General features: G+C 46.6%; 1 protein-coding gene across 1 annotated transcript; it reads left to right on the forward strand.

Annotated features, from left to right (window-relative positions):
• Window positions 1-584: 584 nt before the first annotated feature.
• On the forward strand, window positions 585-20,678 carry LOC135186321 (acyl-CoA (8-3)-desaturase-like). The gene is made up of 12 exons (XM_064163952.1): window positions 585-803; window positions 6,721-6,831; window positions 7,261-7,458; window positions 9,947-10,048; window positions 10,240-10,368; window positions 13,790-13,847; window positions 14,524-14,600; window positions 15,928-16,025; window positions 17,851-17,947; window positions 19,061-19,140; window positions 19,419-19,544; window positions 20,627-20,678. Exons 1-12 carry the CDS (start codon window positions 585-587, stop codon window positions 20,676-20,678), a joined length of 1,347 nt encoding a protein of 448 aa, XP_064020022.1.
• Window positions 20,679-26,148: the final 5,470 nt, after the last annotated feature.

Here is a 26,148-nt window from a genome sequence, read left to right on the forward strand (position 1 = left end):
ATGCTGGTGTCTGATTAAAGGATTACAGGGTGCTGAGAGTGCCTCAGTTGTCTAGGTCACTAGGTGTTCAGAAGGTCACTGGAGACCTGCTGCAGGGTTCCTGCCTGCAGCCTTCCTCAGATTTCTCTTCTGGGCAGCCCCTGTATTGACTCAGCAGCATGGAACCAAGTTAGCAGCTTACCTTTTTTCTAGCTCCTAATGATCCATCAAGGTGCTCAGCTCATTGCTCCTTTCTGACATTTTGCCACCTCATTTAACTGAATGATAGAAAAATCTTCCCAAGGTCTTCTGCCTGTAGATATTTACACTCACTGAAGCAGTCTGCAGCTCCCAGGCTTAATGGGCAGCTCAGGAACAAGAAGGAACAGGGCTTTTATGGAAGGGTGTGTCAACGAGTCTGGTGTGAACACGGGAGAGGAGGGAGCTATGGAAGGGTGTGTTTGGGCAAGGGGAGCCAACCAGCTCCAAAAGCACAGGGAGTGGCTTGGAGTGGGGCTGTATAACGGGCGGGCTGGGATGGTTTCAGCTGCCTGGGCGCAGCGCTGCAGGGCTCCGAGCAGCGACTCTCAGCGCTGACTGCGCGGATGGCTCCGCAGACTGGCTCCACCGAAAAGGAGGCACGACCTGTGCCAGCCTTCCCGCAGCTCTTCACCTGGGAGGAGATCAGGGTCCACAATGGCCGTGGGCAAGGTCAGGAGCAGTGGCTGGTGATTGACAGGAAGGTTTACGATGTCAGCAAGTTTTCCAAGCGCCACCCTGGAGGCAGCAGAGTTATTAGCCACTATGCTGGGCAAGATGCTACGGTAAGAGCTGGGAGGAGACTGGAGGAGGAAGGTGCATCCATTGTCAGAGCAGGATGCTGGAGAGGGACCTGGGAGTCCTGGTGGGTGACAAGTTATCCATGGGCCAGCAATGTGCTCTTGTGGCCAAGAAGGCAAATGGGATCCTGGGGTGTGTTAGGAAGAGTGTGTCCAGCAGATCAAGGGAGGTTCTCCTCCCCTTCTACTCTGCCCTGGTGAGACCTCATCTTGAGTACTGCCTTCAGTTTTGGGCTCCCCAGTTTAAGAGGGACAGAGATCTGCTGGAGAGGGTCCAGCAGAGGGCAATGAGGGCTGGAGCACTGCCTGATGAGGAGAGGCTGAGGGACCTGGGGCTGTTTAGTCTGGAGAAGAGAAGCCTGAGAGGGGATTTAATCAATGTTTATCAATATCTGAGGGCTGGGGGTCAGGAGGGGGGGACAGGCTCTGCTCACTTGCTGCCTGAGACAGGACAAGGAGCAATGGATGTAAGCTGCAGCACAGGAGGTTCCAGCTCAACACACAGGATGTTAGGGGTTGGAAGGGAGCCAAGGAGAGCATCGAGTCCAGTCCCTCTGCCAGAGCAGGACAATGCTATCTAACACAGATCACAGAGGAACACATCCAGACAGGCCTGGAAAGTCTCCAGAGGAGGAGACTCCACAACCTCTCTGGGCAGCCTGTTCCAGTGCTCTGTGACCCTTACAGTAAAGAAGTTCCCCCTTGTGTTAAGGCAGAACCTCTTTTGCTGCAACTTACACCCACTGCTCCTTGTCCTATCACAGGAAGCAAGAGAGCAGAGCCTGTCCCCCCCTTCCTGACAACCTTCAGATACTTATAAACATTTATCAAATCCCCTCTAAGTCTTCTCTTCTCCAGGCTAAAAAGCCCCAGGTCCCTCATCCTCTCCTCATAACCATGCCCTCCTGTCCCCTAATCAGCCTCTCCTCATCAGCCATGCCCTCCTGTCCCCTGATCATCCTCATAGCCCTCCGCTGGACCCTCTCCAGCAGTTCCCTGTCCCTCTTAACCAGAAGAGGCAGAAATACTCAGACACATGAGCAGGCTTAGGGCATCAACTTGTGATGGGGAAGAGCCAGAACTGAATTCTCATCACAAGAAGACTTTTTAACAGCAAGGAAGACTGCTTGGGCTGTTTCAGATTGTGCTAGGGAGTGCTGCCCAAAACCGGAGCAGATCAGGTGTTTTCCACGGTTCATTCCTTTCACCCAGCTGGAAACCGAGGCAGAGGGAGACTTGGTGTTCTCAAGGGAGGAACAAGAAGTCTCGTTGGTTTTCTTCTCTAGCTTAGATCTGGCCCTGATTTCAAAGGGCTGTGTGCCCCTTCATGATGTGAGACTGCAAACAGTGCTGCGCCCACAGCTGGCTGGAAAAGGGAGACCATAATCAGCCCAGAGACCCCTGCAAGTCTGGTGCCATCTCCTGCAGTTTCTGTCGCTGGACTTTCATGAAGGCAGCCAAAGGAATGCAGGGCAGACAGGATGATTTCTCCCCAGGCTGTGTCCTCTCAGCCACCTGAGTGAAGACTTCCAGTGAAGGTTTTATTATGCTTCATAGAGGCCCAGAGGGGTCTTAACCACATGAAATTTGTCTGGGATGAACAAGTTTGAAGAACAACCTTTGATCTTACTCATGTTTATTATTACAATGATATCACAGTTTGGGGTTTTTTTTTCCCTCATCATTATTCTGTACATTTTGAACCTACCTCCTGATCATTTATTGTGCTATGCAAACAGTGAATTATTTCTTCCATCACTTTCTCAATGCCACTCTAAGTTGGTTTTTGTTTTAAGACTCTTTGATACCTCTTTTCCAAGGCAGTTTTCTAACATGAAAGCTGCTCCAGACCTCTGTTCATCTTTTGGGTTGTTCTATTTTTAAGCTGTGTATAGTGGTACCACATCCCTTTGAAGACAAAAAGAGTGGTCAAGATTGAGGGTATGCAGGGGGTTTATAGAATTATAGAATCAGCCAGGTTGGAAGAGACCTCCAAGATCATCCAGTCCAACCTAGCACTCAGCCCTATCCAGTCAACCAGACCACGGCACTAAGTGCCTCATCCAGTCTTTGCTTCAACACCTCCAGGGACGGTGACTCCACCACCTCCCTGGGCAGCCCATTCCAATGCCAATCACTCTCTCTGGCAAGAAATTTCTCCTAACATCCAGCCTAGACCTCCCCTGACACGACTTGAGACTCTGTCCCCTTGTTCTGTTGCTGGTTGCCTGAGAGAAGAGACCAACCCCACCTGGCTACAGCCTCCCCTCAGGTAGTTGTAGACAGCAATGAGGTCACCCCTGATGATGAAAGTCTTCTGTCTGGCTCTCAATTTTCACTCTGCTAAGCTTTAACACTCCATTTGCTTTTCAGTCCTGCTAAATTCATATATGGGTTGGACTGGATGATCTTGGAGGTCTCTTCCAACCTGGTTGATTCTGTGATTCTATGATATTCATCTATACTCATCTATATTCCTATACATGATCTATCCATATATAAGTGCAATGTGTACATATATATGTGTATGATATATACAAACATGTATAATATATCCCACACATTCACCTGTTTTGAGACATATACACCACTTTTGCAGAAAAGCAGGACTGAAAGGTGCCTCTGAAGATCATCTGGTGCCTGACTTTGCCTAAAGCCAGGATCCAGGATGTTTTTTCCAAGTAGTCTTGAATGCCTTGGAGCTCATAATTGTACATATGTATGGTGAGAACTATCTTCTAGAGCTCATATATATATATATATATGGTGGGAATTATCTTCTTTTAGAGCTCATAATTGCATATATATGGTGAGAATTACCTTCTAGGGCTCATAATTATGTATATATGGTGAGAAATATCTTCTAGAGCTCATAGCTATATATATGGTGAGCATTATCTTCTTTTAGAGCTCATAATTGCATATATATGGTGAGAATTACCTTCTAGGGCTCATAATTATGTATATATGGTGAGAAATATCTTCTAGAGCTCATAGCTATATATATGGTGAGCATTATCTTCTTTTAGAGCTCATAATTGCATATATATGGTGAGAATTACCTTCTAGGGCTCATAATTATGTATATATGGTGAGAAATATCTTCTAGAGCTCATAGCTATATATATGGTGAAAATTATCTTCTGGAGTTCATAATTTTTGTATATATATGATGAGAATTATCATCTAGAGTTCATAATTGTATATGTATGGTGAGAATTATCTTCTTTTAGAGCTCATGGTGAGAATTCCCTTCTAGGGCTCATAATTAGATATATATGGTGAAAATTATCTTCCAGGGCTCATAAGTGTACATATATGGTGAGAATTCTCTTCTAGAGTTCATAATTACATATATATGGTGAGAATTATCTTCTAGAATTCATAATTGTATATATATGGTGAGAATTATCTTCCAGGGCTTATAAGTGTACATATATGGTGACAATTATCTTCTAGGGCTCATAGTTATATATATATGGTGAGAATCATCTTCCAGGGCTCATAGTTTTGTATATATGGTGAGAGTTATCTTCTAGAGCTCATAATTGTATATATGTGGTGAGAATTCTCTAGAGCTCATAGCTATATATGTATGGTGAGAATTATCTTCTTTTAGAGCTCACAGTTGTATATATATGGTGAGAATTATCTTCTAGGGCTCATAATTCTGTATATATGGTGAGAATGATCTTCTAGGGGTCATAATTCTGTATATATGATGAGAATTATCTTCTAGAGCTCATAATTGTGTATATGTGGTGAGAATTTTCTTCTAGAGCTCATAATGGTATATATATAGTGAGAATTCTCATCTAGAGCTCATAATTGTATATATATATATAGTGAGAATGATCTTCTAGGGCTCATAGCTCTGTATATATGGTGAGAATTATCTTCTGGAGTTCATAATTTGGTATATGTGGTAAGGATTCTCTTCTAGAGCTCATAACTGCATATATATGGTGAGAATTATCTTCTAGAGCTCATAACTGTGTATATGTGGTGAGAATTTTCTTCTTCTAGAACTCATAATGGTATATATATAGTGAGAATTCTCATCTAGAGCTCATAATTGTATATATATATAGTGAGAATGATCTTCTAGGGCTCATAGCTCTGTATATATGGTGAGAATTATCTTCTGGAGTTCATAATTTGGTATATGTGGTAAGGATTCTCTTCTAGAGCTCATAACTGCATATATATGGTGAGAATTATCTTCTAGAGCTCATAATTGTGTATATGTGGTGAGAATTTTCTTCTTCTAGAACTCATAATGGTATATATATAGTGAGAATTCTCATCTAGAGCTCATAATTGTATATATATATAGTGAGAATGATCTTCTAGGGCTCATAGCTCTGTATATATGGTGAGAATTATCTTCTGGAGTTCATAATTTGGTATATGTGGTAAGGATTCTCTTCTAGAGCTCATAACTGTATATATATGGTGAGAATTATCTTCTAGAGCTCATAAATGTGTCTATGTGGTGAGAATTTTCTTCTAGAGCTCATAATTTTATATATATATATATAGTGAGAGTTCTCTCTTAGAGCTCATAATTCTGTATATATGGTGGGACTTATCTTCTAGGAGTTCATAATTGTGTATATGTGGTGAGAATTCTCTTCTAGAGCTCATAATTATATATATATATATGGTGAGAATTCTCCTGTGGAGTTCACAGTTGTGCACATATGGTGGGAATTTTCTTCTTCTAAAGCATGCAATTGTGTATATATGGGAATAATTATCTTCCAGAGCTCATAGTTCTGTATATATGGTGAGAATTATTTTCTTCTAGAGCTCATAGTCATGTATAAGTGGTGAATTCTGTTGTCTGGAGCTCATAATTATATATATATATATATATATAGTAAGAATTTTTCTGCCCTTGTGTGGATGGGTTCATAAATACAGACAAAATGCATAGCAGAGCCTCATGCTGATGTCAAATGTTGGAGGACAAGTGCATTGTAGATGACAGCCCTAATCTCTGCTAAGATGATAGTCAAGCCCTAAGAGCAGAGCAAAGAAAGGACAGGTCAGAGGACTGAGAGGCTTAGGTTTCTGTGATAGGAGTCTGCAGTACTGTGGGTAGGAAAAGCCCACACTGATTTTCAAAGCCAAGATCAGCAAGTGCTCAGCTGCTCAGACACTGAGGATTTTGTTGTATCTGCTCTTTCTGGAAGACAGAAGATTATGGTCAGCCTCTCAGCCTTCCTTCTGGATAACTCACTGAGGGCATGAGCTAAAGAAGAGCTTTGCTTTATCTGGAATTTCATCCTTTATCCCACAGTTAATTTTTTTCCTTTTGAAACTGCTGCTTCAAACGATTTTGGGACAGACCCATTCATGTCACTAGCATTACCCACTTCTCCCAAACATCAGCTGGTCTGAAAGCTCACAAGGAATTTAAGAGATACCAGGTTAGCCCTGCTGGGTGTGGAGCTTCAACATTTATCTTCTCTAGCCCTGGTGTGATACAGACAGTTTAAAAACCTCATCCTAAGCATGGCAGAGACACACCTCATTCAATGGCATGTTTTCCTGCTCCTGAGTCCCATCCATAGGGCAGGGCTGCTGGCTGGAGCCTTCTAGGGAAGGACTGGTCCAAACCCAGCAGATGAAAGAGTTTCCCATCAAACACATAAACTGTTTATTACCAGCCTCACCCAGGTCCTTTTATGAAATCTAGTTCCTTGAAACGTCTCCAGCTTCCTTGGGCCAAGCTCCAGCTGGTGGCAAAGAACCACAGGAGCAACCAAAGGGCCAAAAAATGGATGAAGAAAGCTGGATTGTTGTGTTATATCAAATACCTGGGGAAAGGAGAGGCTCAGCATCTGGTGTGTACTCACATATCCTTTCTTACCCCCTTCCTTTGTGTGTTTCTCAGGATGCCTTTGAAGCATTTCACAGTGACAAGGCTCTGGTGAAAAAATACTTGAAGTCTCTGCTGATAGGGGAGTTGGCACCAAATCAACCCAGCTTTGAGTCTAATAAAGAAGTGAGTGTTCTAGAACCCAGCTGTGGGAACGGCCCCGGGTTCAGCATGGGAGGAGAAGGGAAATAAACGCGCTGGCAGAAATCATTTCTGGAGCAACATTCCTGACACTGTGCCATAGGCTGGGTGGTGGGGAGGCAGCTAGCAGGAGTCATGCATGGAGACATGCACTGGCCCAGAATCACTAAACCCACACTTGGGCGTGAGGAGCGAGTCCCAGAGCCCCACATTCTGCTCAGCTCAGTTAGTGCCTCACTAACAGAGTCTGCAGCATCAAAGCAAACCCAAGACCTGCTGGTCTGATGGCCACTTGCTCACAGAAACCCCTCTGAGAGAATATGCCCTCTGACTTCCAAGGCTCATTTGGGATTCCTGGGTCTGCTCTGTAGCATTCTCCAAGCTGGCAGCTTTTAACAGTCTCTTCACCCACAGAAATCCCTTCTGGAGGACTTCCGGGAGCTGCGCTGCTGTGTGGAGAAGATGGGACTCCTCAGGCCGAACCCCACCTTCTTCTTCCTCATTTTCCTCCACCTCCTGATGCTGGATGCTGCATCCTGGCTCGTGGTCTGGTACTTTGGGATATCCTTAGTGCCTTTCCTGGTTGGCATGGCATTCTTCACCACTGCTCAGGTAAACTGATAGCCTTAGTGCCTTTCATGGTAGGCATGGCACTCTTCACCACTGCTCAGGTAAACTGATAGCCTTAGTGCCTTTCCTGGTTGGCATGGCACTCTTCAGCACTGCTCAGGTAAACTGATAGCCTTAGTGCCTTTCATGGTAGGCATGGCACTCTTCACCACTGCTCAGGTAAACTGATAGCCATAGTGCCTTTCATGGTAGGCATGGCACTCTTCACCACTGCTTGGGTAAACTGATAGCCTCAGTGCCTTTCCTGGTTGGCATGGCATTCTTCACCACTGCTCGGGTAAACTGATAGCCTTAGTGCCTTTCATGGTAGGCATGGCACTCTTCACCACTGCTCAGGTAAACTGATAGCCTTAGTGCCTTTCATGGTAGGCATGGCACTCTGCACCACTGCTCAGGTAAACTGATAGCCATAGTGCCTTTCCTGGTTGGCATGGCACTCTTCACCACTGCTTGGGTAAACTGATAGCCTCAGTGCCTTTCCTGGTTGGCATGGCATTCTTCACCACTGCTCGGGTAAACTGATAGCCTTAGTGCCTTTCATGGTAGGCATGGCACTCTTCACCACTGCTCAGGTAAACTGATAGCCTTAGTGCCTTTCATGGTAGGCATGGCACTCTGCACCACTGCTCGGGTAAACTGATAGCCTTAGTGCCTTTCATGGTAGGCATGGCACTCTTCACCACGGCTCGGGTAAACTGCTGAGAGCTGCTCAGGGCTGCATACACATTTGACTCTTCTAGACTGTGATGGTTTGGGTGCTACCCACCCCCCCAAAAACACTTCAGTAAATCACCCAGACTAGACTCAGCCAAGCTGGAAACTGAGGAATGAAGAGAATGAAGCTGTACTGACAGCTTAGCACAATATCCAAGCAGATGTTTACAATCTCCACAGCTGTAGACAGAAATATGCAAGTTAAAAAGTGACACAGACACAAAACAGCCCTCCCCAGAAACCTCAGTTCCCAGGGGGGGCTCTCAATCATCCTTCCACCTTCTTCCCACCCCTCTACCTTACCCCAGACTTTGCCTTATATTCAAGGTGAGCTTGGAGGGTTGGCCAGGGGGGTTAGGAAGCAGTGGGATTAGTTAGGCAGCAAGTTAGAAGAAGTGCAGCCCAAAGCCCAGATTGAGACTCACAGTATCACAGTATCATCAGGGTTGGAAGAGACCTCACAGATCATCAAGTCCAACCCTTTACCACAGAGCTCAAAGCTAGACCATGGCACCAAGTGCCACGTCCAATCTTGCCTTGAACAGCTCCAGGGACTCCCTCATCTACGTTTGTGTTCTTGTTCTCGTACGCCTCAGCAAGCCTATGAGTGCAGTAGACATCACCACTCTTTCCTTTTCACAGCCTATCATCTAACTCTTCTCACCAAAATATCCCAGCTAGGCTCAAAGTAGCACATAGGTGGAGAAAAAGTTACTGAGATGTTCACATCCCACCTGCTGCCCTTCTGCCTCCCTTTGGATGCTGTTCCCCAGTGGCAGACAAGCAACACATGCTATGTCACAACGTTTCTTCCCTCTAGCAGATCTTGTTTGGCTGACAAGCTGCCAGCTGGGGTTGGTGGGGGTGCTGTGGAAATGGCAGTTTCACAAGATGGGCTGAACTGATCTAATCGCTCCAGCAAAAGAGGGAACATTTCATTCCCAGCTACTCTTTTGGCTCAGTGTTCCTTCTGCTTACTGACTGCTAGCTCTGGTCATTGTTAGGTCCTTGAAGAGGCAATTCCATTCAGGAGCCCTGAAGAGTTTTCTGCTGGGTTAATAAATTGACTCATAGAAGGGAGGCTCTACATGTAAGGGTCCATGTAGGGCAGAAGGAAATAGGACTTTGTGGCTCTTAGGTGGGAGAAATTGAAGGCTGAGGGGAGGAAGAAAGCAAGATTTTCTTAGTAGCCTTAGATTTGCTCAAACATCCATGGAACATGCCCAGAGGATCTCGTTTTTAAACTAATCTGTTCTGTTTGCCTAGTGTCTGCTGAGGCAGATAGTCCTCAAAGAGCAGTCACAGCATCACAGAATGCTAGAGGCTGGAAGGGACCTCGAAAGACCATCCAGTCCAAGCACCCTGCAGAGCAGGATCACCTATACCAGATCACACAGTGTCTCCATGTGGGAATATGAAATGAAGCTGTGGACTTGGAAATTCTTACACTTTCTAGATGGTTATTTGGGAGTTATCTATCTGGGAGCAGAAGACTTCCATGCTGTAACAGCCAAATTAAGTGTAATGCTGCTTTGCTGCTCACTCTTTAGCTGCTGCAATAAAAGCAGTATCTGGTATTGAGCAGCTTTAGGGGACAGTAGCTTGAAAAGAAGTTCTCAGCACAGTAGGACAGGTTGTGTGTCTTCTCCAAAGCAGAGGAAGGTGCAGTCACGCTCTGAAGCTCCAGGGACTTTCAAGCCAAGTTGATGCAACGTCGCTGTCATTCTCTTTCCTCAGTAACCCTTTTGTCTTCCAGATCCAAATGGGCTGGTTCCAACACGATCTGGGGCATTGCTCTGTCTTCAGGAGGCCTAAATGGAATCGAGTTATGCAGATTGTTGTGATAGATGTTCTGAAGGTAATTGCCTCACGGTGGGAATGTTCTCTGGGGCTAATCCGAACGAAGCAACGAACAGGAGCGTCCTGACGTTCAGGCAGTATTGCCTGGGGGGGAAGAGTAGTGCAGCTGTCAAGAATGGGTGGAAAGATAATGATGCAATTGCTGATAATGCTCAAGTTTGAATCTCTGCTCTTCAACTTTTCCTGCAGGGGTTACCAGCCAGCTGGTGGAATCACCTGCACAACCAGCACCACGCCAAACCCAACTGCTTCCGCAAAGACCCTGACCTCAACATGCACCCTCTCCTGTTCAGCTTGGGGAAGACTCTGTCTGTGGAGGTGAGCATGGGGATGGCTGGAGAAGCACAGCTTTTAAAGACAGAAAGCCACGGAGTTGAGGTATGGTTGTAATCTAGGCTGGGCCCTCCTGCACAAACTCAGACAGGCAATTCCCAAAGTGTTCCAAGAGTCTCCTGTGGTGATTATGATGCTTAGGCACCAGCTCCTGAGAAGCAAAGTCTTAAAAAGGAGTGCTTAAGTTCTGTGTGTCACTAGGAAGAGCAGGGTAAGCACCTGAAGGCAGTCCAAGGAATGAGTCAGTTCACTTGCATTAGCATCAGATGTACTTACTGATCCTGTGGATAGTGAGTCAGATATTCTCCCTGGGTTCTTCTGGCTTTAGCAGCTGTTTGGCACCTGAGCCCTTCAGGACCAGTGTAACTGCTATGCACAAAACACAAGCATAGCAGGTTTTGTCACCACTTTTATGGCTTCCATAACAATCTGTGAGCAAAGCCTGCCTGCACCCTTATGATTTCTGATATCATCAGGGTAGGCAAAGCCTCTTCTGTCATTCCCTTCCATGACAGTTCTGTTTACTCATGGGGTGTTGAAATGGCTTCTTTGCTAGATAATCAACCTTGTAAAGCAACATCTCACTCTCCTTCAGCTGGCAATAAGCAAAGAGATTCCAGCTTTCCAAGGCATGTGGGGAATTTCTGCTCTGCTGTCTCAGAAAGGCTCCTGGAAAGAGAATTTATACAAAAGGCTTATCATGGAAAGCTGTTAGTGGCAGCTGGGAAGGACTTCGGTGGTGGTCTCCTGACAGATCTCTCTTGGTTATCTATGAGCATCCAGAGGGGGCTGGTGGTGCTAGACTGGGTTTGATGGAAGACAAAGTGTAAGAAAGGAGTCTTTATGTCCTCCTGCTGTTTAACAAAACAGTCAGGGATACTGTAGCTGGACAAAGTGGATTTCAGTGCTTTCTTTTGTTTTGTTCCAGTTTTGATGCTCCAGTTTTGCTGGAGCAGGTGCAGAGAAGGGTGACGAGGCTGGGGAGAGGTCTGCCAAACATGGCCTGTGAGGAGCAGCTGAGCTTGTTTAGTCTGGAGAAGAGGAGGCTGAGAGGGGACCTTATTGCCCTCTACAACTACCTAAAAGGAGGTTGTAGTGAGGCTGGAGCTGGTCTCTTCTCCTCAATTACTAGTGATAGGACAAGAGGAAATGCCCTCAAGTTGCATCAGGGGAGGTTTAGGTTGGATGTTGGGAGGAAGTTCTTTCCTGAGCAGGTGGTCAGGCACTGGAACAGGCTGCCCAAAGAAGTGGTGGAGTCACCATCCCTGGAGGTGTTTAAAAGAGTGGATGTGATGCTTCAGGCTATGATCTAGTGATGAAGGATACTGGGATGAAGGTTGGACTGGATGATGCTGGTGGTCCTTTCCAACCATAGTGATTCCTAGTGATTAGATGTTGGGCTGAGGGACTTAGCCAAGGACTTGTCAGTGTGAACCTAATGATTGGACTTGATGAGCTTTGAAGGGCTTTTCCAATCTAAGAAATTCTGTGATTCTTTGATCCAGTGAAGACATCTTTGAGTTGTTCAAGTCTTTTTGCTCAGTAATAGAGGAGCTCTGTAAACAGTTTGCTCATCCTCCTTATTATCTCCTCCTTTGAAGAACCACAAGCACAAAATTTGCAGGTGATGTTAAGGACCCTTTAGTGCAAGTAGTGAAACGGCAGAATGTGAAGCAATAAACTCATTTGTGCTTCTGGTAAACTCCTCTTCCTTTTGCTGTTTTGTGGCAATAGATTGAAGGCAAACTATTTGACAAAGCCAAGAGGCAAATAAATCTCTTTATCCAGAGGATTTGCTGCTTTGATCTTGCAGGAATTAGTTCATTGGCAGGAGATAGATATCATGGGTGTTTTTTAGGAGAGCATCCAAATGTTTGTGTCCTTTCTGACCATTACCACCTCCACTACTCAAAAAATTGAGAGGTCTGGGCCCTATCTCATCTGCTACTGAAGTGCAGATGTAGCTTTCAGAACAAACACATTCTGCATTCATCACTCACCAAGCTTCCTGGCTCAGTTTCCACGTCCATAGCCTGTTCCTCTCCCAGCATACTGTAGTCAGTACCTAGGATTGGTTAGATTGGGCTTTTCTTACCATCCCTAGAAACTTCTACAACAATCGTAGAATCAACCAGGTTGGAAGAGAGCTCCAAGCTCATCCAGTCCAACCTAGCACCCAGCCCTATCCAGTCAACCAGACCATGGCACTAAGTGCCTCAGCCAGGCTTTGCTTCAACACCTCCAGGCACAGCAACTCCACCACCTCCCTGGGCAGCCCATTCCAATGCCAATCACTCTCTGCCAACAACTTCCTCCTAACATCCAGCCTAGACTTCCCCTGGCACAATTTGAGGCTGTGTCCCCTTGTTCTATTGGTGGTTGCCTGGCAGAAGAGACCAACCCCACCTGGCTACAGCCTCCCTTCAGGTAGTTGTAGGTAGCAACGAGATCAGATGTCTGAGCCCTATCTCTTCTGCTACTGAAGTGCAGCTGTAGCTTTCACAGCAAACTCATTCTGCATTCATCACTCACCAAGTTTCCTGGCTCAGTTGCCATGTCCACAGCCAGCATGCTGTAGCCTGTACCTAGGATTGGTTAGATTGGGCTTTCCTTACCATCACTAGAAACTTCTACAACAATCAAATGGCTTCTGAGCATTTCTGTGATTTTTGGAGGGTTGTTTTTTTTTGGAGCATTTTTGTATCTTGCCATGGGTTTTGGAACTCTCCTTAAAAAATGGCTTTGTTCTGACAGCAGCATAATATTGCTGTCTGGGTGCAGAAGCTCAGGTGGAATATGCTTCTCTGCACTACTTTGGAACTTCAGAGCCTGCTTTTCAAGAAGAGAGGTTGAATTAGAGAAATGATGAGGTGGTTCTTGATGTGTTCATTAGACTGTTATTGAGAGGGGCTTTAATAAATGTCTATAACTATCTGAGGGCTGGGGGGCAGGAGAGGGGGGACAGGCTCTGCTCACTTGCTCCCTGGGATAGGACAAGGAGCAATGGATGGAAGCTGCAGCACAGGAGGTTCCAGCTCAACACAAGGGGGAACTTCTTTACTGTAAGGGTCTCAGAACACTGCAACAGGCTCCCCAGAGAGGCTGTGGAGCCTCCTTCTCTGGTGCCTTTCAAGACCTGTCTGGATGTGTTCCTGTGTGCCCTGAGCTAGATTGTCTGGTCCTGCTCTGGCAGGGGGGTTGGACTCAATGCTCTCTTTGGGTCCCTTCCAACCCCTGACATCCTGTGAGCCTGTGACAGAAATAAGAATCATGGAGCCACAGAAACATAGAATAGTAGGGGTTGGAAGAGACCTCTGGAGATCATCTAGACCAACCTCCAAGAAAATACCTTGTGAAGAGTCTTAGGTCTCTAACTGGCTCACTTCAATGTCTTTTCATTTTGCAGCTTGGAAAGCAGAAGAAGAAGTTCATGCCTTACAATTATCAGCACAAGTATTTCATCTGTGAGTAGCCCCATGTCCTTACAGTGCTGTAGGGACTCCACCTGGAAACCCTGGCTGCATCAGGCAGTGACAGGACTAGGGGGAATGGAGCAAAGCTGGAGGTGGGGAGATTCAGACTGGACATGAGGAGGGAGTCCTTCACCATGAGAGTGGTGAGAGCCTGGAATGGGTTGCCCAGGGAGGTGGTTGAGGTCCCATCTCTGGAGGTGTTTAAGGCCAGGCTGCTCTAGGGTAGGGTGTCCCTGCCCATGGCAGGGAGGTTGGAACCAGATGATCCTTGTGGTCCCTTCCAACTCTGATTCTATGATTCTATCTCCTCCCCACAATAGTGGTTTGTAAGATACTCCCTTTGAAGCCTCAGCTTCAGGAACCTTCATGGTCACCTTCATTGCATAAAAGAGGAATTGTCTCTTATAACAACTCTGTTAGGATTATGAGATGTTAGGTACTGGATAGAGGTGAGCCAAGTTTGAGGAAGAAAGGGATGGGAAAGAAAAGAAGTGGTGAGATTAAAGAGGAACAGATTGAGTGGACACATGAAAGCTGGGGCATATGGGAGACAGCAATGCTTCTTCCACTGGAAAGCAGAATTCTTGCTCTCACAGAAGAATGTCTTATATGATTTATGATGCAGTGAAGTTATTAAATCTCTTTCTGTTTTCATCCTTCCCTTCAGTTTTGGCCCCACTGGCACTCGTACCCTTCTTCCAGCTGTCTACACTCTACTTTGCAGTCAAGAAGAAGAAGTGGTTGGTAAGCATAGCTTGTGTTGCCTAAAGACTTTTCACAACATGCTGTCACTCTGTGGCTGTATTAACCCCCACTTCAGGTGATTAAGGGGTTTAAGAGAGAAGAGACTGATTCCAAGCTTGCTGCAGCAGGGATGCAGTCAACAGGGACAAGGAGCATACTTTTAGAAGAGGCTTTTTAGCCTCTTAGCAGCTTAATAAAAGCTGGTAAAAAAACAATCAGATCTTAGCAGAGTGTTGCAGGGATGTTTGCTGGTTGTTAGTTCATGGAATGGTTTGGATGGGAAGGGACTGTTCTGGAAGTCAGTTAGTCCAACCCCTCTGCCATCAGCAGAGACATCTGCAACTAGGGCAGGATGCTCAGAGCCCCAGACAACCTGACCTGGGGTGGTTCCAGGGATGGGGCATCTCCCACCTCTCTGGGCAACCTGAGGCAGGGTCTTACCACCCTCAATGTCAAAGATTTATTCCTTCTCCCAAGCCTAAGTCTCCCTCTTTTAGTTTCAAACCATCATCCTTTGTGCTGTCACAGGAGGTCCTGCTAAAATGTCTGTCCTCCTTTTTCTTCTCAGCCCCCTTAAGCACTGAAAGGCCACAAGAATCATTCTATGATTCTAAGAAGGTCTCCTTGGAACCTTCTCCAGACTGAACAACCCCAACTCTCTCAGCATGGCCTCATAGCAGAGGTGTTCCAGCCCTCCCACCACTACTGTGGCCTCCTCTGGCCCCACTCTAACAGGTCTATATCTGCACAGAGGACTCCAGGGATGGACCTAGCGCTGCGGGTCAGGACTCAGCAGGATGGAGCAGAAGGGCACAATCCCCTCCCTCCACCTGCTTCCCACACCCTGGGGATGCAGCCCAGGACACATTTGGCTTCTGGGTTGCAACCACACATTGCTGGCTCAAGTTCAGCTTTTTTACAGATGGTAGTATGAGTGCTGTGGGAGTATTTCAGGGATGCACCCAACTTGAGGCAGGATGACTTGAGAGCGATTTGCCATTGGAATGGGCTGCCCAGGGAGGTGGTGGTGTTGCCATCCCTGGAGGTGTTGAAGCAAAGCCTGGATGAGGCACTTAGTGCCATGGTCTGGTTGATTGGCTAGGGCTGGGTGCTAGGTTGGACTGGATGAGCTTGGAGGTGTCTTCCAACCTGGTTGATTCTATGATGGCACAGAGCTCACTTGATAAGTGAGGCATCACAGAAAGGACTTTATTTATGCTGCAGTTCAAGTAGGGAGGAGAGAGTGGAGAGGATTCATCAACAAAGTATTCTTTTAATATTTCCTCTAAATTTTTTTTTGGGGGGGGGGTTGTTTGTTTTTCCACAGGATCTGTTTCTAGTTGTGTCTTTCAACATCCGTGTCTGCCTCATGTATATCCCTTTAATGGGCTTTAACAACTTCATGGTGTACTACTGGGCATCCAGGTAAGCCACAGCACCCCCAAAGGCCCCATGACTTGTGTGTCAACAACACTGAGCTTCTATGGACAGAAGCTGTGCTAGTTTGAAGCAGGCTAGAATGTTTTGGTGAGAAGAACCAGATTAGAGGCTGTGAAAGGAAAGCAATGCTGATGTCTACTTCACTCATAGGCTTGCTGAGATGGATAAGAACAAAAAGCAAAACATAGCTAAGGGAGTCTTCTCTTCTGCTGCTGGATCTCACTCTCTAACCTCACCCTGCATTTTCTTCTCTAATCCACTTTGCTTCCTAACCCCACTGGCTGAACCTCCATTCCTCCTTAGGACTGGGGTAAGGTTGAGAGGGGTAGGGGGAAGGTGAAGAGATGGTTGAGAGCCCCTCCTGGGGACTCAGGTTTCTGGGAGGGCTGCTGTGTTTCTGTATTACCTTTTACCTTGTATATTTCATTCTACAATTGTATATCCTGTAAATATCTGCTTGTATATTGTGCTAGCTGTAAATATAAGCTTCATTCATATTTACAGAGCTGGCTGAATCTAGTCTGGGTGATTTCTAAAGTGTGGGGGGGCAAGGAACACCCAAACCATCACAGAAGTGAAAAATCAGTCACACTCCAATTATCTCAGAACTAAAGAGTTAGCTGAGAAGAAAGAGTCTCACTTCAGGGGGGTGGTAGGGCTGGATGCTGAGAGACACCTGCCTTGACAAACTGAGTGGTTCTCAAAAGAAACTCCAAAAGCCAGGAGACAAAGTGTGGAATTAAAATCTTGGATTATGTAAAAGTGGTGTTTGGGTTGGGTTTTTTTTTTACTTCAAATAGATTCACAGATTGCATCAGGTTGGAAGGGACCCTCAGAGATCTTCTTGTCCAACCTCCCTGCAGGGAGCAGGGACACCTCCAACTGCATCACATCAAGTCTTCTCTTGAGTGTCTCCAGGGATGGGGCTGCAAGCACATCTCTGGGCAACTTGTTCAAGTATTTTAGCACTCTCATTGTGCAGAACTTCCTTCTGATGTCCAGCCTAAACCTGCCCTACTCCACTTTCAAACCATTGCCCCTTGACATATCACTGCAAGCCTTTCTAAGTAGACCCTCCTCGACCTTCCTGTAGGTCTCCCTGTAGCCTTTTCTTCTCCAGACTGAACAGCTCAAATTCTTTCAGCCTGTCTTCATAGGAGGAGTATAAGACTCAGGGAAGTGTTTGAATGGTGAATTTGGGTGGGGTGAGAGACATGCTAGTGGCAAGAGAGGTTATTCTGCCCCTGTACTCAACACTGCTCAGGCCACACCTTGAGTGCTGTGTCCAGTTCTGGGTTTCTCAGTTCAAGAGAGATGTTGAGGTGCTGGAAGGTGTCCAGAGAAGGGTGATGAAGCTGGTGAGGGGCCTGGAGCACAGCCCTGTGAGGAGAGGGTGAGGGAGCTGGGGGTGTGCAGCCTGCAGAAGAGGAGGCTCAGGGCAGAGCTCATTGCTGTCTGCAGCTACCTGAAGGGAGGCTGTAGCCAGGTGGGGTTGGTCTCTTCTGCCAGGCAAGCAGCAACAGAACAAGGGGACACAGTCTCAAATTGTGCCAGGGGAGGTCTAGGCTGGATGTTAGGAGGAAGTTGTTGGCAGAGAGAGTGATTGGCATTGGAATGGGCTGCCCAGGGAGGTGGTGGAGTCACTGTCCCTGGAGGTGTGGAAGCAAAGCCTGGCTGAGGCACTTGGTGCCATGGTCTGGTTGATTGGCTAGGGCTGGGTGCTAGGTTGGACTGGATGATCTTGGAGGTCTCTTCCAACCTGCTTGATTCTTTGATTCTCTGCTAAGTGTTTCTGTGTTTGTCCCTCCAGGTTCCTAGAGAGTGCCTGGTTTATTTGGGTGTCACAGATGAACCACATTCCAATGGACATTGATTATGACAGGAATGAAGACTGGGTGTCTACTCAGGTGAGAACCTCATTTCTTCTGGGAAAGTGGGTCTGCAGGCATGAATTACAGGAGACAACATTGTTCTTCCCTGAGCTTTGAGTAGACATTGAATGTAAATCACACAGAGGAGCATTTCTCTAGCAGCAGTGATAGCTGGAAAACAGGACATCAAGGTTAAAGAACAAACAGACAAACCCACACACAAGCTCTTTTTGCATTGGAATGTTCTTCACATGTTTTCCACGATGCTTTTCCCTTCCTCTCATGAAAATTACTGCTGGAACAACAATCTCCCTTTTTTTAGACCAACTAAAGAGAAGCAAAGTGAGACTTGCTAACTTCCTTTGTTTTTTTCACCCTGCAGGTTACAGCTTTGCTGCAGATAAGCTGAATCTGGCAAAATTTAGGTCTGATAGAAGTGAATAAAGTAAACCCAGCTTTCCTCACATCTACACTGCCTCCAACAGTTCAATCCCACTGAGTGGGTTCTAAGCATTTTCATCTTATAGTAAGGGGGAAAGACCCAGCTTGATATTCACCTGACCAAATCTGGATGCCTGCATCTGAGCAACCTGAGAGATTCATTGGAGAGAAAGAGCCATTCCTAGAGCATGATTCATCTTACTCTAATATAGACATCCAAATCAGGCCAGATGAATGGCACCATAAAGATGTCTCTTTTTCTCCACTGACTCTAAAGTGAGGAGCTCAGGCACAGATTCCAAGCTAAAGGTGTTTAAATTAAGTAAGATGAAGCCCATACCCCAGTGTTTGCTCTGATGCTTTTGCATCTGACTCACTTGTACCAGCCAGAAGAATGTTTTAATTTCTTTATTGGCCATGTTTTCATTCCATCCAAGTGCAAGATGTGAGGAGAGCCTCTTAAAAGAAGCAGACTTAGGGTTGTGGGCATGACAGTGAAGAAGTTTTTCTCTCTGAGCAAAGGCTTAGCTAAATTAACCTCCATTCCACCAACGTGTTTCAATCCAGACTTCAGGGCCATGATGGCTACAACCCCTGACTCTGGCTTGACTTTTATGCTTGATGAGGGTGGGTAATTGCTGGGCTTCGGTTATCAAACTTGCAGACAATTGGCAAATGTTCTGTTTCTTTGGTCTTTCCTGCCCCCAGCTCCATGCAACATGCAATGTGAACCAATCCCTGTTCAACGACTGGTTCACTGGGCACTTGAACTTCCAAATCGAGCACCAGTGAGTATGACGATGGGGAGAAGAGTGGGAATGATATGGGGCACTTGTAAATGAGAAAGGTCCATCCAGTCTGACATGAAATCATCTGAAGGGACTCTTTGTTCTCCTTCTGGGGGAGAGAGGGGACATATTTTGAGCAGAGGATGCAATTCAGATGCACGTCAGGGGGGGTTGGGACTAGGTGAGCTCGAAGCTCCCTTCCAACCCAAACCATTCTGTGATTATATGAAGTGGTGCAATTCTGACAGCCTCCCCCTCTCCCTCATTCAATTCTGCAGCCTTTTCCCTACAATGCCTCGACACAACTACTGCAAAGCAGCTCCTCTGGTGAAAGCCCTTTGTACTAAGCATGGCATTGAGTACAAAAGCAAGACTTTGCTGACAGCTTTCCTGGATATTTTGGAGTAAGTATCAATCTGTAAGATCATTCTGCACTTTGGCCACAACAACCCCATGCAGAGATACAGGCTGGGGTCGGAGTGGCTGGAGAGCAGCCAGACAGAGAGGGATCTGGGGGTGCTGATTGATACCCGCCTGAACATGAGCCAGCAGTGTGCCCAGGTGGCCAAGAGAGCCAATGGCATCCTGGCCTGCATCAGGAATGGTGTGGTCAGCAGGAGCAGGGAGGTCATTCTGCCCCTGTACTCTGCACTGGTTAGACCACACCTTGAGTCCTGTGTTCAGTTCTGGGCCCCCCAGTTTAGGAGGGACATTGAGATGCTTGAGCGTGTCCAGAGAAGGGCGACGAGGCTGGGGAGAGGCCTTGAGCACAGCCCTACGAGGAGAGGCTGAGGGAGCTGGGATTGGTTAGCCTGGAGAAGAGGAGGCTCAGGGGTGACCTTATTGCTGTCTACAACTACCTGAGGGGTGGTTGTGGCCAGGAGGAGGTTGCTCTCTTCTCTCAGGTGGCCAGCACCAGAACAAGAGGACACAGCCTCAGGCTGTGCCAGGGGAGATTTAGGCTGGAGGTGAGGAGAAAGTTCTTCCCTGAGAGAGTCATTGGACACTGGAATGGGCTGCCCGGGGAGGTGGTGGAGTCGCCGTCCCTGGAGCTGTTCAAGGCAGGATTGGACGTGGCACTTGGTGCCATGGTCTGGCCTTGAGCTCTGTGGTAAAGGGTTGGACTTGATGCTCTATGAGGTCTCTTCCAACCTTGGTGATACTGTGATACTGTGATTCTGCACTCTAATAGCATGTGAGGGAGGGGCACAGGCAACCATTTCAACCCTTTTAATGATCCAACCTGGAGTTTATTCAGGTTTTTCTAAGGCACTTTTAATCTCCTAAATATTCCAAGCTTCAAAGATTGTTTTCTCTCCCTTTAAATCCTCTTAATTCATTCCTTGCACTCAGACTTTGCCATGAGACAGCCACACAGTTTTAAATCCATTTTTACCTTTTTCTGGGGACATCTGAACTACATTTGCCTCCCATCAGGTTGAAAATTGTCTCCCTACAAGCAATATTTTTTTTACTGTTCTTGCAGTTCACTGAAGGATTCTGGGGACCACTGGCTTGAAGCTTATCTGCATGGATAGAAACTGGGATCCTCTTCACCAGAGAACTGCTGCAAAAAGTCAGCACAGGCCAACAGTGTGTGTGTGTCTTCTGGTATAGAAACCCCAGAGCTGGTCAAAGCTAATTTCAGGAAGAATGAGTGGGAAAGTAGGTTAAAGATAGACTTTTTCTCACTCCAAACCATGATCTTCTCTTTTTCCTGCTCTCAAACTCAGCATCTAGAGTCATGATGAACTGGGCAGGCAAGCTCTTGAATCACCTTGATCAGTTTAGTTCATTGGAGGGACCACCTGATTGCTTATGGGGAAAGATTGAAGGGAAAGTCTTCATAGAGTCATAGAATGGTTTGGGTTTGAAAGGAGTTCTAAAGATCATCGATTTCCACCCTCCTGCTGTGGGCAGGAACATCTTCAGCCAGATCAGGTTGCTCAAACTCCATCCAACCTGACCTTGAACACTTCTAAGGGTGAGGCATCCATGACTTCTCTGAGTGACTTGTTCCAAAGTGCCACCACTATCACAGCAAAGAGTTTCTTCTCTATGTCCAGTCTAAATCTTCCCTTCCCCTCATTAAAACTTCCACCCTTTGTCCTATCACCACAAGACCTGGTAAGACATCTCTGCCCACCTTTCTTACAAGCCCTCTTTCAGCATTGAGAGGCTGCAGTGAGGTCTCCTTCATGGTTTGCCTTTGTTTGGGTGTTGGCTTTTGTTTTTGGTTTAGTGGACTGGTGAAAATGGGAGAAGAGAAAACAAACTGCAGAAAGTCAGGACCTGTTAGGGCAGGGGGAACACTTAAGGGATATTTTAGAGTAGATAAAATAAGTATGCAAAGAAGATGGCCTGGGGTGTGTCCTGCTCTGCTCCTCATAATATGGACATGACTTGCTCTGGCTGCTGAGGTGTTATTACTACTACTGTTCCTAGGCTGCAGAGGGAGGATTGCATGCTTAGCTTTACACCTGTAGTAGCTGGTTGGAGTACAGTTCAAAGAGTCTGTACAGCCTCTTTTATTTATATGGATCAATACATACCTTGTGTGGTGGCTGTGCTGTCTGATGAGCTTTCTGATGTAGATCAGCTTTGAGTCAGACTGAAAAACCCAGGGACTGAGGAGCAGCTCCTCTTTGGAAGAGTATTTAGGGTAGTTTTACTTATTATTGAGCTTCATCTATAGTTATTTATATCTAAATGTGATCCCAAGGGCCTGTGGGCATCTGCATTGGTTATTAGGCAGCTAAATACACTTGTGGCTCCTATATCCAGAGTGAAATAATTCAATCATAACCCCAGGAGACCTCTTTGGGTCTTGCAAGATTTTCTCTTCTTTCAGCATCCCCAAGAGACAGCTCCTGTCCTGGAACTCTCTTTTACCACTTTTATACCTGATGCTTTGGCCCCAAGAAGGACCTAGCCCCTCCATGCTTATGTTCCAGCTCCTGCTAGTGGATAGGGAAATTGTAAATGAGGGAGAGATGAGCACTGAATAACAGCCAAAAGAAAGAGAGGTTGCATGAATGACCAAGGAGATGTGCAGATAGCAGCAAGAGGAAAAGGAAGGAGGCAAAAAAATGCTGAGTGATGGTAAGATGGATCTTTGGAAACGCTGGAAAACAGGGGGAAAGACTTAATCAGAACATCAGTAAAGCTCCTTTTGATGATTTTGAGATTGAAAGGCAATACCTGGTTGAGACAGAGCCTATGAGCTCTGATTAACCTTTCTGATTTTACAAAGGAATGAAGACACTTTCTGATATCATTTATAATTAAGGTAGTTTTGCCCTACTGGCAAAACCTACATCAACCTAACCAACCTTAAAGCCACGAAGACAGGCTGTAATTGTAGACAGTTTGCCCACAAAAGCAAAGAACCACGTGGAAGAAAAGTGGTGGTTCTCCTCTGCCACCTACATCCAGAACTCTGTGCCAAGGCTTTCAGTGGACAAATCACCCAAAGGAGGAAAAACAGGAATGATCTTAAAGTGAGACACCACCAGGAGCAACGTGACCCACCTGCAACCCATCAGTGAGCAGCTTACATGTGCTACAAGCTACAGTCAACAGCCACCTTCTAGGTGATAACATCGAGTCCAATGCACCAAGCAAAAGGAGTTTGGACTTCTTTCCCCCCCCCCCCCCTTGCCTTTATGTTTTTTTTTAATAACATCTCTATTCTTTTTGTTGATGATTTTGTGAGTGTGGGTGCAGGTGCTAACAACACTGTTCTGGTTATTTCCCAGCAAGAGCTGACAGATGCCATTGAGAAAGCTCCTGAATAAAAGAAATAGTAGCTATTAGAAAAGTGCTTTGAATCTAATTTGCAAATCCCTTCCAACCAGTGCCTAGAACAATTCTGTGCTCTCAAATCCAAGGTTGGGTATGATCACAGAATTATTTTGTTTGCAGGAGACCAATCCAAGGTTGGGTATGATCACAGAATTGTTTTGTTTGCAGGAGACCAATCAAGGTTGGGCAGGATCACAGAATTGTTTTGCTTGCAGGAGACCAATCCAAGGTTGGGTAGGATCACAGAATTGTTTTGTTTGCAGGAGACCAATCCAAGGTTGGGCAGGATCACAGAATTGTTTTCTTTGCAGGAGACCAATCCAAGGTTGGGCAGGATCACAGAATTGTTTTGTTTGCAGGAGACCAATCCAAGCTTGGGCAGGATCACAGAATTGTTTTGTTTGGAGGAGACCAATCCAAGGTTGGGTAGGATCACAGAATTGTTTTGTTTGCAGGAGACCAATCCAAGGTTGGGCAGGATCACAGAATTGTTTTGCTTGCAGGAGACCAATCAAGGTTGGGTAGGATCACAGAATTGTTTTGTTTGGAAGAGACCAATCCAAGGTTGGGTAGGATCACAGAATTGTTTTGTTTGCAGGAGACCAATCAAGGTTGGGTAGGATCACAGAATTGTTTTGTTTGGAAGAGACCAATCCAAGGTTGGGTAGGATCACAGAATTGTTTTGTTTGCAGGAGACCAATCCAAGGTTGGGTAGGATCACAGAATTGTTCTGGAGCCTCCAGTATAAGAAGGATGTGGATGTGCTGGAGTGTGTCCAGAGAAGGGCCATGGGGATGATCAGAGGGCTGGAGCACCTCTGCTGTGAGGACAGACTGAAAGAGTTGGGGTTGTTCAGTCTGCAGAAAAGGAGGCTCCCAGGTGACCTTCTTGTGGCCTTCCAGTATCTGAAGGGGGCTACAAAAAAGCTGGGGAGGGACTTTCCAGGCTGTCAGGGAGTGACAGGACTGGGGGGAATGGAGTGAAGCTGGAGGTGGGCAGGTTCAGGCTGGACTTGAGGAGGAAGTTCTTCACCATGAGAGTGATAAGAGCCTGGAATGGGTTGCCCAGGGAGGTGGTTGAGGCCCCATGGCTGGAGGTGCTTAAGGCCAGGCTGGATGAGGCTGTGGGCAGCCTGCTCTAGGGTAGGGTGTCTCTGGGCATGGCAGGGGGGTTGGAACTGGCTGATCCTTGTGGTCCCTTCCAACTCTGACTGATTCTGTGATTCTCTGATTCTATGTTGAGTTGAAGTGGCCACCAGGACACAGGGCATAATGTAGGGAAGAGTCCAGCATGGTAGACAGTCCTTTGGGACTGGCAGTGCTGTTGAACTGATCAGTGCTGGACCCAGTCCTGTTCAATATCTTTATTGATGATCTGGACGAGGGGACTGAGTCCAGTATCAGTAAGTTTGCAGATGGCACCAAGCTAGGAGCAGGTGTGGATCTGTTGGAGGGTAGGAGAGCCCAGCAGAGGGACCAGGCCAGGCTGGATGGGTGGGCAGAGGCCAATGGGATGAGATTTAACAAGGCCAAGTGCAGGGTTCTGCACTTTGGCCACAACAACACCAAGCAGCACTACAGGCTGGGGACAGAGTGGCTGAGAGCAGTCAGCAAGAAAGGGACCTGGGGGTGATGGTAGATAGTAGCTGAAAATGAGGCAGCAGTGTGCCCAGGTGGGCAGGAGAGCCAATGGCATCCTGGCCTGTATCAGGAACAGTGTGGGCAGCAGGACAAGGGAGGTTATTCTTCCCCTGTACTCAGCACTGCTCAGGCCACACCTTGAGTGCTGTGTCCAGGTCTGGCTTCTCAATTCAAGAGAGATGTTGAGGTGCTGGAAGGTGTCCAGAGAAGGACAACAAAGCTGGTGAGGGGCTTGGAGTGCAGCCCTGTGAGGAGAGGCTGAGGGAGCTGGGGGTGTGCAGCCTGCAGAAGAGGAGGCTCAGGGCAGAGCTCGTTGCTGTCTACAACTACCTGAAGGGAGGCTGTAGCCAGGTGGGGTTGGGCTCTTCTGCCAGGCAAGCAGCAATAGAACAAGGAGACACAGCCTCAAGCTGTGCTGGGGAAGGTCTAGGCTGGATGTTAGGAGGAAGTTGTTGGCAGAGAGAGTGATTGGCATTGGAATGGGCTGCCCAGGGAGGTGGTGGAGTCACTGTCCCTGGAGGTGTTGGAGCAAAGCCTGGCTGAGGCACTTAGTGCCATGGTCTGGTTGATTGTCCAGGGCTGGGTGCTAGGTTGGACTGGATGATCTTGGAGGTCTCTCCCAACCTGGTTGATTCTATGGTTCTACGATGATGTGCACAGGGCTGATGCCAACTGCTCTTGCATGAGAGCAGTGTAATCCCCATGGTTAATGTATGTAATTACAATGAGAACTACAAATGAGGTCAGATAGGCTCCCTTTGCCATCTGTGAGCATAGGTAGCTTTTGTTGCCTCAACACTTCATTTGAACTTAGCAAATCATCTAAATAGGGACCAAAAGTGAATGCATTTGTTCAGATCTTGCAGATTAAACCCTGCTTTCATCAGTGGGGTTTGGCATGCTGAAGAAACCAACAACTATTGCTAAAATAAAGGCAAAAGAAGAGAGTGCTGTTCCCTACAGAACTCCCTAGAGATGACATCCATAGCCCTGCCCTTGTCACTGGTGACTCTGACATCATTTATCCACTCTCACACTCCAGCCTTATGCATTACCTATCACTCCTTTTTGTTGTTGTTGTTTACAGCTTACAGTAAGAAGCTACTATAGACAAAAGCAAGCCAAAACTTGCATTAAATGACAGCCTGCACTGTGGTGAAAAGAACAAATTCCTATGTGCAGCATCTCTTAGAGCTTTCCTAACACAAGCTTGCTTTGGTGGTGTTGTAACAGCGTGGGTTGTCCTCCCTCTTTGCCTGCTGGCAGATCTGAACTTGCACAATTTGTGTTCATTGTGATTAATTAATTGTGTCCTGCAATTAGCTTAGATTTATGAAGCCAAATTGAATATGAAAAGCTTCCAACCAAAATGAGAAAGAGAGGGGCTGGGGCTGGTCTCTTCTCACAGACAAATGGAGACAGAATGCGATGGTTTGGGTGTTACCTGCCCCCCACACTTGAGCAAATCACCCAGACTAGACTCAGCAGAGCTGGAAATCGAATGGAGCTTTGTCTTGGCAGCTCAGCACAATGTCCAAGCAGGCATTTACAATCTCTGCAGCT

Source organism: Pogoniulus pusillus, chromosome 24 (genome assembly GCF_015220805.1).
Source record: "Pogoniulus pusillus isolate bPogPus1 chromosome 24, bPogPus1.pri, whole genome shotgun sequence".
Classification (NCBI taxonomy): Eukaryota; Metazoa; Chordata; class Aves; order Piciformes; family Lybiidae; genus Pogoniulus; species Pogoniulus pusillus.

Excerpts from the sequence above, each read along its gene's own strand:
- LOC135186321 (XM_064163952.1), top strand. The coding sequence starts at position 585 with ATGGCTCCGCAGACTGGCTCCACCGAAAAGGAGGCACGACCTGTGCCA. Across the intron at positions 6,832-7,260 it reads GCTTTGAGTCTAATAAAGAA|AAATCCCTTCTGGAGGACTT; the intron begins GTGAGTGTTCTA and ends CTTCACCCACAG. Across the intron at positions 16,026-17,850 it reads GTGTACTACTGGGCATCCAG|GTTCCTAGAGAGTGCCTGGT; the intron begins GTAAGCCACAGC and ends TTGTCCCTCCAG.